Raw genomic sequence first — 12,006 nt, forward strand, 5'->3', positions numbered from 1 at the left:
GTGCAACTGTAATTTAACTTATTTGCAAATACCGTACAATTTCTGAAATAAACAAGACGAATAACATTTGCTGTTTTTAATTTTCCATTATTATTATTATTTTTTCTTTTTCACTGATGAGATATTCGATATGTGAAAGCATTTTTTATTCGTAAGACGAACCTCGTTATAACGAAGTAGCATCAAGACTGTACATTAGTTCGTTATATTCGTTGTAACAGTAGGCACAAATATCGGCTGACAAATCCGCAATTTGGCTCGCGCAATTATTCGAGATACTAAAATGCATTATTCTCGGCTTCGAACCCTCTACAAACGAGGTAATGCTTACCTGTCGCCTTGTGGCATTTCACACAAAATATACAGGAATATGGGAAAGTCGAATTACAACAGGACAAGGTTCGTTTGGCAAAACAGGTCTGTGTTCATGTATTAGAAGAAGGATGTGATCTTCATCAGTTGACTTTTCACAGCACCGAGCAGAATAAGTTTTCCACAATGTCCACGCACATGAGGGCCTTTTCTACTTAAGAAGTTTTTGTCGCAGGGAGCTTTTCCAAATAGCCTCTCAGCCTCCTGACCATGTCCGCGGCATCCGTACTGTTTTATCGGTGGTTCATCACGTTCACTGTCAACATCGCTACCACTGCTGCTGTTATCCTCGGGCAACACGATGCGATCCACAATTTCTTGATCCGTCAACTCCGGCACCATGGCCAAGTTCTCATCAGCCGAAACGAAATCGTCAAATGCGAGCACCAGTCGATCTCAAGTTCTGTCTGGGCTTCTGGTAATTGCACTTGAACGGATAATGCCCTTGTCCAACTGCTGCAAAGCTGAAGTTGCGTTTGGCAGCAGAAACACCAAACGAGCTGTCTTCAGCACGATAGAGACTGTGTGTGCCAAACAGTTGTCCAAAAGCAACAGGACCTTCCTGTATTGCCTATTCATGACATTGTCAAAGGCTCTGAGCCAGTCCCCGAAAAACTTATCGACGAGGCTTTGAAAATGAAGAAAAACGCCACAAACAAAAGCGGTACGCGACTGTGCTATTGGCCGTCGGCCGTCACGTGGCAAAACTAGCGCGTCCCATTGGCTCGCACCGTTTCGGCACGGCGCCATTTTGAAAAAGCCAGCCATGCCTAACCCACGGTCGCGGCGTCAGAAATTTCACAGTGCGCATAAATTTGGCAAAAAACGCAAGAAAGGTGCAAGAAGGCTAACTGATGCGTTCCGGCGATTGGCAGCGGCGGCGACGCCGATAACGACGATCGCGGCGGCGATACCGATCGGCGAGGCGGCGACATCAGAAGCTGCGGACGCTGGCGCACAGCAGCACCGAATAAGGATTGATACCACATTCCTGACAACTTCCGATCAGCAGCGACTGCAGCAACAGGCCGACGAAAGAGTTGCAGGTTTGTCGGCGATCTCCGCGAGTCAGCGTAAGCTGCAGGAACTTGTACTCGCGTGCGACGACGCCAGCCCGTCGGCGTCCGCGGCGACGTACACGATCGTTGACTTGACAGTGATCAACCGTTTGCTTGAAAGCGCTGCGTGCCGAGGATGCGGGGGTTCCATCTCCATCGCCAGGGATGACCGGGAATACGGCGCCGCGGTCAAATTGTGCCTCGACTGCGATGTCTGTGGCTCCATAGGAAATGAATGGAGCTCTCGCCGGGTTGCAGGAATGGCGAAATGCAACCCTTTCGAAATCAACATTCTTGCTGCTCGCGCTGTACAGAGTACAGGAAATGGCCATGCAGCATTAAATGATATTTTTTCTACAATGGGAATCTCTCACAGGGGCCTGCACCACAAGACATATCAAAACCATTTGAAGGCTAAAATAAACCCTGCAGCAATGAAAGCAGCTGACACTGTGCTTTCAAAATGTGCCACAGTGGTAAAGGACCTCTACAAAGAACTCTCCTTTGGAAATCCGGGGAACATAGCAGTATGTTTCGATGGAAGCTGGATGACGAGAGGGCACTTGTCCCATATTGGTGTGGGAACTGTTACTGTTCTCAGGGTATGTGCTAGATTTCAAAGTCCTCTCAAATTTCTGTGCTGGCTGCAAGCGTGCTCCCTCAGAAGATGACCCCAGCTATGCCGTCTGGAAAAAGGACCATGTCTGCCAGAAAAATACTGACAGCAAATCTGGCCAGTTGGAAGTGGAGGCTGCTGTCACACTCTTCCAGTGATCACTTTCACGGCACAACCTGTGCTACACAACAATGTTGTGTGACGGGGATAGCAGGTCCTTCCGTGCCATTCAGGAAGCACAAGTATATGGCTTTATGGCCGTGGAAAAGGAGGACTGCATTAATCATGTAAAGAAGCGGATGGGTACTGCACTTCGCAGTCTTGTGCAGAAAGCGGACGACAAAAGGCAGAAGTCTTGGCGGGAGAAGAAAATTAACAGCAGACATGATTGCAAAGCTCAGTGATTATTATAGCTGGGCTTTAAAGTCTAATGTTGGTGACATTGATGCCATGCATAAGGCTGTCATGGCGACTTATTACCATGTCACATCCACACAGGAACAGCCAAACCACAGCCTATGCCCAACCGGCATCAACTCTTGGTGCACACATAATGCTGCAATTGCAAGAGGGAAACCTCCGCCCAAACACCGCTATAATCTCCCAGACCATGTGAGTAGGGCACTTCTACCTGTGTATGAGCGCCTAAGCGACAAGGCACTATTGAGCCGGTGCCACAGGGGCAAGACTCAAAATGCGAATGAAGCTTTGCACTCGGTGATATGGTTCTACCTGTGTATGAGCGCCTAAGCGACAAGGCACTATTGAGCCGGTGCCACAGGGGCAAGACTCAAAATGCGAATGAAGCTTTGCACTCGGTGATATGGTCCCTTATGCCGAAGGAGAAGCATGCATCTTTTATTGCTGTAGAAACAGCAGTAGCTGAGGCGGTCATACGCTTCAATTCTGGAATAAGAGAGGCTTCAGGGTGTATCCTTCAAGAGCTGCAAGTTACACAAAACAGCAAGAGTATCCAGAGGGCAAAGGAGAAGGACACGCTCCGTATTGCAGCCTCGGCTGATTTTCAGCATGCTGCAAAACGACGGCAGCGAGGAAAGGACGACCCAGATTATGCTCCTGGATCTTACTGAGCTGATTAATTCAGAATAAATACATTTTTATCAGCCAGAAAAGTGGTAAAAGCATTGCATTTAGTTTTTCACCATTTTCTTAGTTCGAGTTTTTTTGCCGCTTCATACCATTGCCGTGAACTTTTCTCTGGTTCTATGCAAGCGATTTTGCTCATTCTTCTTTTGTTTTGTAGCTGAATGCTGGATGTTTGCAATAAGATGAAAGAGTTATACCTCTCATAAATGCAAATAATATAAAAATTCACATAGCCTATTTCTAATCTTGTCCATTTTTGAACTGTAACTTCAAACATGCATAACTTCTGATGTAGGAGACATAGAATGGTAAAGTTAGCCTTATTGCATTTATTTTCTTCTGCAGAAGCCATTGATATTATATATACTGACATATGTGCAACAGATTTCTTTCCAATATTCCGGCAAAATTTCAAAGATTATGTACTTAAAAACTGCATAAACAGTGAAAAATTTGTTGAATCTAAATAAGAGGTACATATTTGAAATCAGCATAAAAAACTGCATATGCACAGTAATTTTCATCACCATAACTGGAATATTAACAATTCTTTATCTAAGACCCTCTTCCCCCCTTAAGTCTCTAAACCATGAAAGCAAAGCCACTTCCACATCCGGGTAATGGCAAGGCCAACTCCCTTACGGTCGGCTTTTATGAAGTCCTTGGTGTTGCCCTCAATCTTCTTGAGGCCAAAATTGGTGGATAAGGTACTTGGGGGAACATTGAATTTCGATACATTTTTTTTACTTGCGGCCACTATCCACAGCTCTCAATATCTGCAGCTTTGTCTCGAGCATGCCACCGTCTCGTAGTTGCCATGGTTGCCAGTGTTGCTGCGCTTGCCTTCACCGCTAGGCAAGTGACGCCACCCTTTGGCCCTTTGTCGTCAAACCTGCTTGCAGAGTTTTTGCGCTCTTTGCATAGGTGATGCGACCAGCAAAATGCGCAGTTTTTGTGTCAGACGGCCGAACTTTCTGCAACTCTTTCAAACGTTAAAAAAGGAAAGAGTGATTCGAAATTGGCTTCCAATATTTATTTTGCCTTTTTTATGCTCCTTTTAGAGCTTTGAGCCTTGAGTAAACCAAGTATTTCTTCATTACAGTTGATATCGCGGCGGATCTCGCATTTTCAGTTTCTTTATAAAAGAATAAATTCCGCAAAAATGAAGCATAACCAACCAAAGTTCGTATTTAGTTCGCTATATCAGTGTTCATTATAACGATGTCCAACTATATTTGAAAATGTCAACATTTGCACACCGCTTCGCTAATTTTAAAAAGGATTTACTCTACTTTATGGTCATGCTTTTAAATAAGCATTTCACCTGTAGATTTAAAGGGGAGGTATTTGTAAACAACAATACAGGAGATAGCTAAACATCATAATCTGTATTCGTTTTGTAACTAAGAGTTGATATCAGCACAGCTCTAAACATAATTACCTCGATGACATCCCAAAAACTTCGAACTGAAGGCACACGTGAGCAGTTGACTTTTAATAATTCAAACTCGAGGATAACTGACAATTCGTTCAATCTGTGCAAATCTGCAGTGGCAGTTCAAATAAACCAGACATTCTATCCAAGAGAGATCCAAGTAACAAATCTGCCCGGTGTGCTGTTCCATAAATAGAACACAAGAGCAGAGAGAGACTCACTTGTTCCCTTCGTTTCCGTTCTGCTCCAAGATAGAGTACCGGAGGTCTGTAAGCGTACCGGGGAGCTTGTTTCCCAGCTCCATGGGCGGCAGTGCAGTCATGGCGTGTGACGAGTCAGCCTCCGCACCAGCGTCCCCAGGCATTAAGCCTCCGGGCTGCTGCTTGGGCACCAGTCTCAAGGCATCCACTTCACCAACTGTCCGAGCTGTATGGGGAACAACGAACACAGGCCCGACTGTAGCACCTTGAACCCCAACAGCACCCCAGCAACAATTGCAGCAAGGGCGTAACTATCCCCACACAGCTTATTCTATCCCCACTCACTTATTCACTAATCCCTTATTTTGTACCTCTATTAAAACACACCTTTGCAAGTCGCAAATTACTATAGACCATTTTACCGCGAGCAAGCAGAAGAGTAGCAAAATACTCTCTAACCAGATTCCTTGCGCCGGCCAACTGTTGAGTGGGCTGTGCATTCACAGGCTTCATGCATAGCAGAGCGGCCTTGCACCTCAGTATATTGTTGTTTGCGAGGCTTAAATACCTTTATTAGCGCCCCTTTTAGTTGTAATGTCATCGGGACAGCAATGTGTGATCGTGGACTGCACAAACAATCAAATAAATCGCAAGATGATTGCCGAGAGCATATGCAGGAAGCATGCAATGACAGTCCGAGTACAGCTGTAATATGTTTTCTGCTTCACCGCTTTCCAGTCTATGCCAATTTAATTCGCCTATGAATGTTTTGTGTAAGCCACACAGACTTAGTACCAATGACGAACACGCGAATATGATTCCCATTTTACTTCCTCCGCTGAAGTAAACACGCACGCCAGATAGGCAGTGCCACCCACAAGCCCTCCGTGCCAATGATACGATGGATCTCTTTCGCCAGCGCAAGGAAAGCGTGCTAAAATCTGTTCTTCAATACGCCGACAGCAAAAAAGAGTCTTTCCTGTGGATTTCTGACCCATACCGTGTTATTGATAATAGAAATACCAACAAGTTTCACAACATAGTGCCGCTGGTGCGGCGCGCGGCTCATCGTCTGCATGCTGGTTCTGCTGCTAAGGCGTCACCGAAATTTACATCTTTCTTTTACTGATACAATGGGATCGGCAGTGGCAGTTCCATGAGAGACAATTCACTCTAGCGCTGAGCAATTGCAAAGCGCCGTCGGATGTACCTTCGATGCGAAACAATTTAGGCTTAGCGACGACTAGGGAGTAGCGCTCGGCGAGCGTGCCGTTGTCCACGGCGCCACTTTCGTAAGTGCTGCTGTATGTGCTGCGAATTTGTCGTCTTCATTCATGGTGCAGCTGAGAGCGCATGTTTTTCGACGTTTTGCTCAACAATACGTCGTGAAAACGATGCTGCTACCATGTACGGGACAGGGACACGATGATGTTGCAACACAGGACAAACACCAAGGCTGCATAAAAACGTCGATGGATGGTACTTTAGACACTACTTTTATGTGCTGTTCTTGAACCATGGTTTAACTTGAAAGCGTACACTGTTGAAGCAGGACAGCTCAACCATGGCAGTTACATCGCTATTGGGTCCTTTTACCGGCCTCCTGGTTCTTCTAGTCCAGAATCATTTAGTGAGTTATCAAGCTTTTTAACTACCATAAATAGTGATTATATACTTGGAGGAGACTTTAATATGCCTGCCGTTCACTGGAATAAGGGGAAACCTGTTTTGGCTGATTCGACTACCTTATCTCTAGCTTTTTCAGAGTTTATTACAACTAATGACCTGACCCAATTCGTGACTGAGAGCACCAGACGAGGTCATGATAGTGAGAGTACCTTGGATTTGTTTTTTGCTAACTCTGAGTCATTGATTAAAGATGTAGTTGTCATCCCTGGTATCAGTGACCATGACAGTGTTGTGGCCACGTGCTCTACCACTTCAGTCAGATCTGCCCACAAACATCCCAGGAAAGTGTTTTCTTACGACCGAGGTGATTACACGTCAATTTCAAGAGAACTTTCTAGTTTCTACCCTCTTTTTTATGAAGTCATCCAGTCACTGGATATAGATGGAGCTTGGATTCTTTTCAGGGATAAACTAATGGCTTTAATTGAGCAACACATCCCTTCAAAAATTATTACACGTAGACGCCGGAATGATAAGCCATGGGTGGATAAGAAAATTCGGGCATTAATTAATAAGAAACGCCGTCTGTATGCCACATATATAAGAAATCACAAGCAGTCTGTTTTCCAGGAAATGTGCCAGATAAGCTACAAAATTAAGCAAGAAATAAAGGTGAATAAACATATTTATATTTCATCGCTTGATACAAGGTTAAGAAAAAATCCAAAAGAATTTTGGAAATTTATTAAAATCAATAGTAAAGAGGTGACCTCTGTCCCTACTTTGTTAGTTGACGAGAAGACAGTGTCCGACGATTATGAGAAGGCCTGCTGTTTCAATTTTTATTTTCAATCCGTCTTTACTGCCGCATTCTCTGGTGAATTGCCTGAAGCACAAGAAAAAGCCTACGAGGACATGCCCGCGGTTACTGTCACATATAACGGTGTCCTCAAGTTACTTTCTAGCCTAAAAAACAAATCAGCCAGTGGGCCTGATGCCATCCCGTCGCATGTATTGAAAGCTTGCTCACAAGAAATTGCGCATTTCTTAGTAGCCTTGTTTAATAAATACAGCATTTCTTTACCTGCAGACTGGAAGGCAGCAAATGTCATCCCAGTCCACAAAAGTGGTCCCAAAAAGGCATTGCAAAACTACAGACCAATCTCTCTTACATGCATATGCTGCAAAACTATAGAACACATTATTTACAGCTCTGTGATGAAACATCTCCAAAACAATAATTTCTTCTCAAATGCTCAACACGGCTTCAGGCCTGGCTTGTCGTGCACGACTCAACTGGTAGAATTTTCTCATGATCTCTTTTATTATTTTGATCTTGGTTTTCAGGTAGACTGCATCTTTTTGGATTTCCGCAAAGCCTTTGATACCGTTCCTCATGCTTTATTGTTATATAAATTATCTTCTCTCTGTATACACCCTGAAGTAGTAGACTGGATTAGAGGTTACTTATCTGGGCGAACTCAAAATGTTGTAATCAATGGTACTAATTCAACGAATGTCACCGTAACCTCTGGCGTGCCCCAAGGGTCTGTCTTGGGGCCTTTGCTATTTCTAGTCTTTATAAATGACATTGTTGAAGGGCTTGAATGTAAAGTGAGATTATATGCTGACGATTGTGCCATTTACAGGAATATACGAAATGATCTTGATGTAAGTAGTATACAGAGTGATCTGAACAAAATTCATTGTTGGTGCACTAAATGGGGCATGTCTTTGAACACTGCTAAATGCCAGTATGTGTCATTTTCCCGTAAACGTCTTCCCGTGAGATCAGTCTATAATTTGGACGGGCTACCACTTGAAAAGGTCCAACATTACAAGTATCTAGGGGTCTATTTTTCAGAAAATTTGACATGGAACCGACACATAGAATATTTAACCTTAAAGTCATCTAGAACGCTAAATCTCATTAGACGAAATTTTTATAAAGCCCCCACAAAAGTAAAAGAACAGCTATACGTAACTAACGTCCGTCCTATACTCGAGTATGCTTGTGCGGCATGGGACCCTCAAAGCTCTTACCTTGTGGAAAAACTTGAACGCATCCAAAACCGCGCTGCCAGGTTTGTTTCCGGCAACTATAACTTCCGTAGTAGCATCACATTAATTAAAGAAAACCTTAGATGGAAAACATTGGCTCACCGGAGACTAACCGCAAAATTAGAACTTTTTTACCAAATATACTCTGATCTTACGGGAATAAACAAGAGCTTGTACATTCTACCTCCACATTTTATCTCTGAACGCCGCGACCATAAGCTGAAAGTTCTTGTAACGCGATGTCGAACTGATGTGTTCCGTAATTCCTTTTTTCCTCACACTTCTTCACTTTGGAATAGTCTTCCTAAGAGCATAGCACAATGTAAAACAGGTAAACATTTTCAGTCTTTCCTGGCGTCCAATTTGTCGTAGTAGCTTTCCACCCTTTTAAACCTGTTTCTCGCACTCACATTTTCAGTGTTGTTCTTTTTATTGTTAAACAAATGTGCTTTACTGTATACTTTCAGTATTGTAACATGCTCATTTTAGGTATTTTTTTCCGTTATTGCCCCCCCTGCTATAATGCCCCTGGGCGCTGCAGGTACTTGTATAAATAAATAAAAAGCTCGATCGTATATCGAAATGGGTCGCACTTCACGTTAAAGCAATGCGGCAATGACTGGAAAGCATCTTTCATAGTATCCGTATACCGCGTTCGATAGCTGCCCGTACGGTTCATTTGCTCTATGTTTGTGTACACAGTTACTATTGCGATTATAAAATGTAACTGAAAATACATGTATCGTGAAAGATACAACAGATACATCCTCACAGTTAACTCTGACGAGTTCGGCCTGCGAAAGTGGAGCGCAGTCCTTCGCAGCCGCCCTGGCCGCTAGTGCAGTTTCCAACAGTTGCCGCCATGCCAAACGGATGGTATACGGTTTGCTGGAGTGCTCAAACAAAGCACAAGATAGCATCAAGGTGTGGGATAGCTTTCATGAGCACCGTGAAACAGCACTTTTACACAGCTGCATCGCAGCATCAACACACACGGCACAGCATAAGATGGCTTCAAGAGGAGCTGGAGCGGACTTTCCCACTTTAGCTCATACAGGGCGCCACCATCAAACTAAGATGGCTGCGCCCAGGCATCGAAACTAAAATTGCCTTTACTAGTATGTGAAAGACACAGACAGTATGTGTAGATACACAGACTCACTTAAACAAGCCGCATGAATGTGCTTGCGTGGCCTAGGGGTAGCCTGTTCACTCTGGAATGCAAGGCAGGGGTGGAAGCAGGCACGAGCATTTTGGAGCAGCTTTGGAGCAACGAAACGAGAGGTTTGGAGCATTTGAATTATGTTTTGGAGCACGTTTCTACGTTCAAACGCCTTCGATAATTGCAGTTTTCTTTTTCTGAAATGCAAAATCGAATCTGATTCCTTTTTATGCGAGTTCAATACCTTTCCAACTTCGCACTCGCCTCTGACAAGTCAAACAGCTAACCATCTAAAGATATATAATATAACACAGGCCGACCTTAGCAAAAACTTAAAAGACTAGCAGCAAACATAACACTTGCTGGTTCGCTTCATAACGGAACATCAGTCTGGCCTGTTGGTTTTACCTGTTCTGACTTGATAGATTCAAATGTCGAGTCTAACACTTCGATGCGCTCTAGCAGAGATACTAATTTGAATTTCTGCTCCCTATCTTGTGCATATCTATGTTATTTTATTTATTTAGAATACACCTCAAAGCCTCGATATGGGGTATTACATGATCCCTTTTGATCCTATGCCTGGGCTGATAAATTCCTGAGCCCATGGATATGTCATCTGTCAAAAAGGCACCTTCAGACCACAATAACGCACCTTGACAAGCTTGGTGCCAGTGCTGCTCCCGTGCTTTTTGCCTACCATGGGATCGCAGACGACTGCAGCACAACCTTGATTGTCTTGACTGTTTGTAAATATGGCGGAGGTCTTAACAGAGCTGGAAGCAGGCTTGGGCATTTTGGAGCAGCTTTTGGATATAGATAGATAGCATTCCATCCTACAGCTCTTAATTCCCCGAATCCTACCAATAATTCATCATTCTTTGCTTGAGCAATGCTGGGGCTCATTTTTAATATTTTGGCGATAAACACTGGTATGCCTTTCCAACACTCTTGAGAAGCTTCCTAGTGATTGACACCTTTGGCGTACCAATCCATAACGCTTCAAGTATGGTTTTGTCTACCGTACGCCTGGCAAGCTTGTCACTCACTGACAAAGAGGCTCGATGGTGAAGTACTACCTGCTCGTTTTCACAGCAGAACCATTAGAATAACTCATGCAGTTTTTGCAGTCGGGACAAGTTTTTTTCTAATGGCTCACAGTAGTTCGCACTACCTGCTTTGCTTGCCGATTTCACTTCTCTTTACTGGTGATTCAAAAGGCCGAGAGAAGGTGCTAAACCACATGCACAGTGTATTTTTTTCGCAATTATCTTCAATTGCCGGTGGCGCATCCTAAATTTACTTGCAAACAAATATTTATTATGTCCCATGCTTTGTTCCCTTACAAGAATTTCATTTGTATTAAGCCCAGTGCAAGATGCGTTATATCTTTGCCACTGGTGCAATGACATTGTTCCCGTGTTCTGCTAAATTTGATGGCAGAACATCAAAACAGCCAGTTTGGAGCAGTTTTGGAGCAATACTGCATTTTGGAGCAGGATGGAGCAGGGAAAGCAGTTTAGAGCAGAATGGAGCAATTGGAGCAGCACTTCCACCCCTGGCAAGGGTGCTGGGAGGTTTGACTCCTCCAACTTCCCATCTGAATTGAGGATCCATGTTGGCAGCTCCTGTCAAATCAGCCAAATCCTGCTTACGACCAACAAGTTCCCGGTCATGCCAGCTGCCAGCTACCGCCTGCCACAGCCATGCCCATAAAGTTTCGCTCATAACGTTGACGCCAATAACACTGATGGCAGATTTTTCTTGGAGGACAGGGCCTATTGCATTAAAATATGTGCTTCTTTACCAGTTGCCTTTTCTTTCTTTCTTTCTTTCTTTCTTTCTTTCTTTCTTTCTTTCTTTCTTTCTTTCTTTCTTCTGGCATGGGCTTCTCCTTAATCCGCAAGGTTTAATCACGAGTGATCGCTCACATGACCAGAACGACCTTTTAAAAACACTGCAATGGCCCACCGTCTGCTTGAGACGATCTTTATGAAAGCGAGGCAGCAGTGAAGAATGAGGGAGCACGCAAAGTCGGGCCATGCATGAGCTCTTCCGCATTTGTTTTTGTAGCAGCTGCTTTTAATCCTAAGCAATCCCTGTCTACCAGAATCTAGAAATTTTGATTGTTTTAAGCTGCAGACGACAAGGAAAATGTGGATGACAGAAATGTGCCTCAGAGCCTCTCTACCGCCGCGCCATTTGTCATGGCCTAGTTTTCTTTCGAGCCTTCGGTCATTTTCACTAGCTTAACAGTGGCGATGAAGCTGCACCAACAGCCTCAACAATAATGATCACATCGTCCAGGAGTGCGCACAGTGCCCGTGTGACATGCAAAAGGCTGCCAAGCGTGGTGACGGCGAAGC

General features: G+C 44.1%; 1 protein-coding gene across 1 annotated transcript in view; it reads right to left on the reverse strand.

The window, feature by feature from the left end:
* E(Pc) (Enhancer of Polycomb) overlaps positions 1 to 12,006 on the reverse strand; it is an 80,049-nt gene that overhangs the window by 4,657 nt on the left and 63,386 nt on the right. Inside the window, exon 14 of the mRNA XM_084607162.1 lies at positions 4,810 to 5,014. Coding sequence (XP_084463288.1) covers positions 4,810 to 5,014 — 205 coding nt within the window. The remainder of the gene's footprint in view (positions 1 to 4,809; positions 5,015 to 12,006) is intronic.

Source organism: Amblyomma maculatum, chromosome 6 (assembly GCF_055883805.1).
Source record: "Amblyomma maculatum isolate TAMU_Amacu chromosome 6, ASM5588380v1, whole genome shotgun sequence".
In the NCBI taxonomy this organism is placed as follows: Eukaryota; Metazoa; Arthropoda; class Arachnida; order Ixodida; family Ixodidae; genus Amblyomma; species Amblyomma maculatum.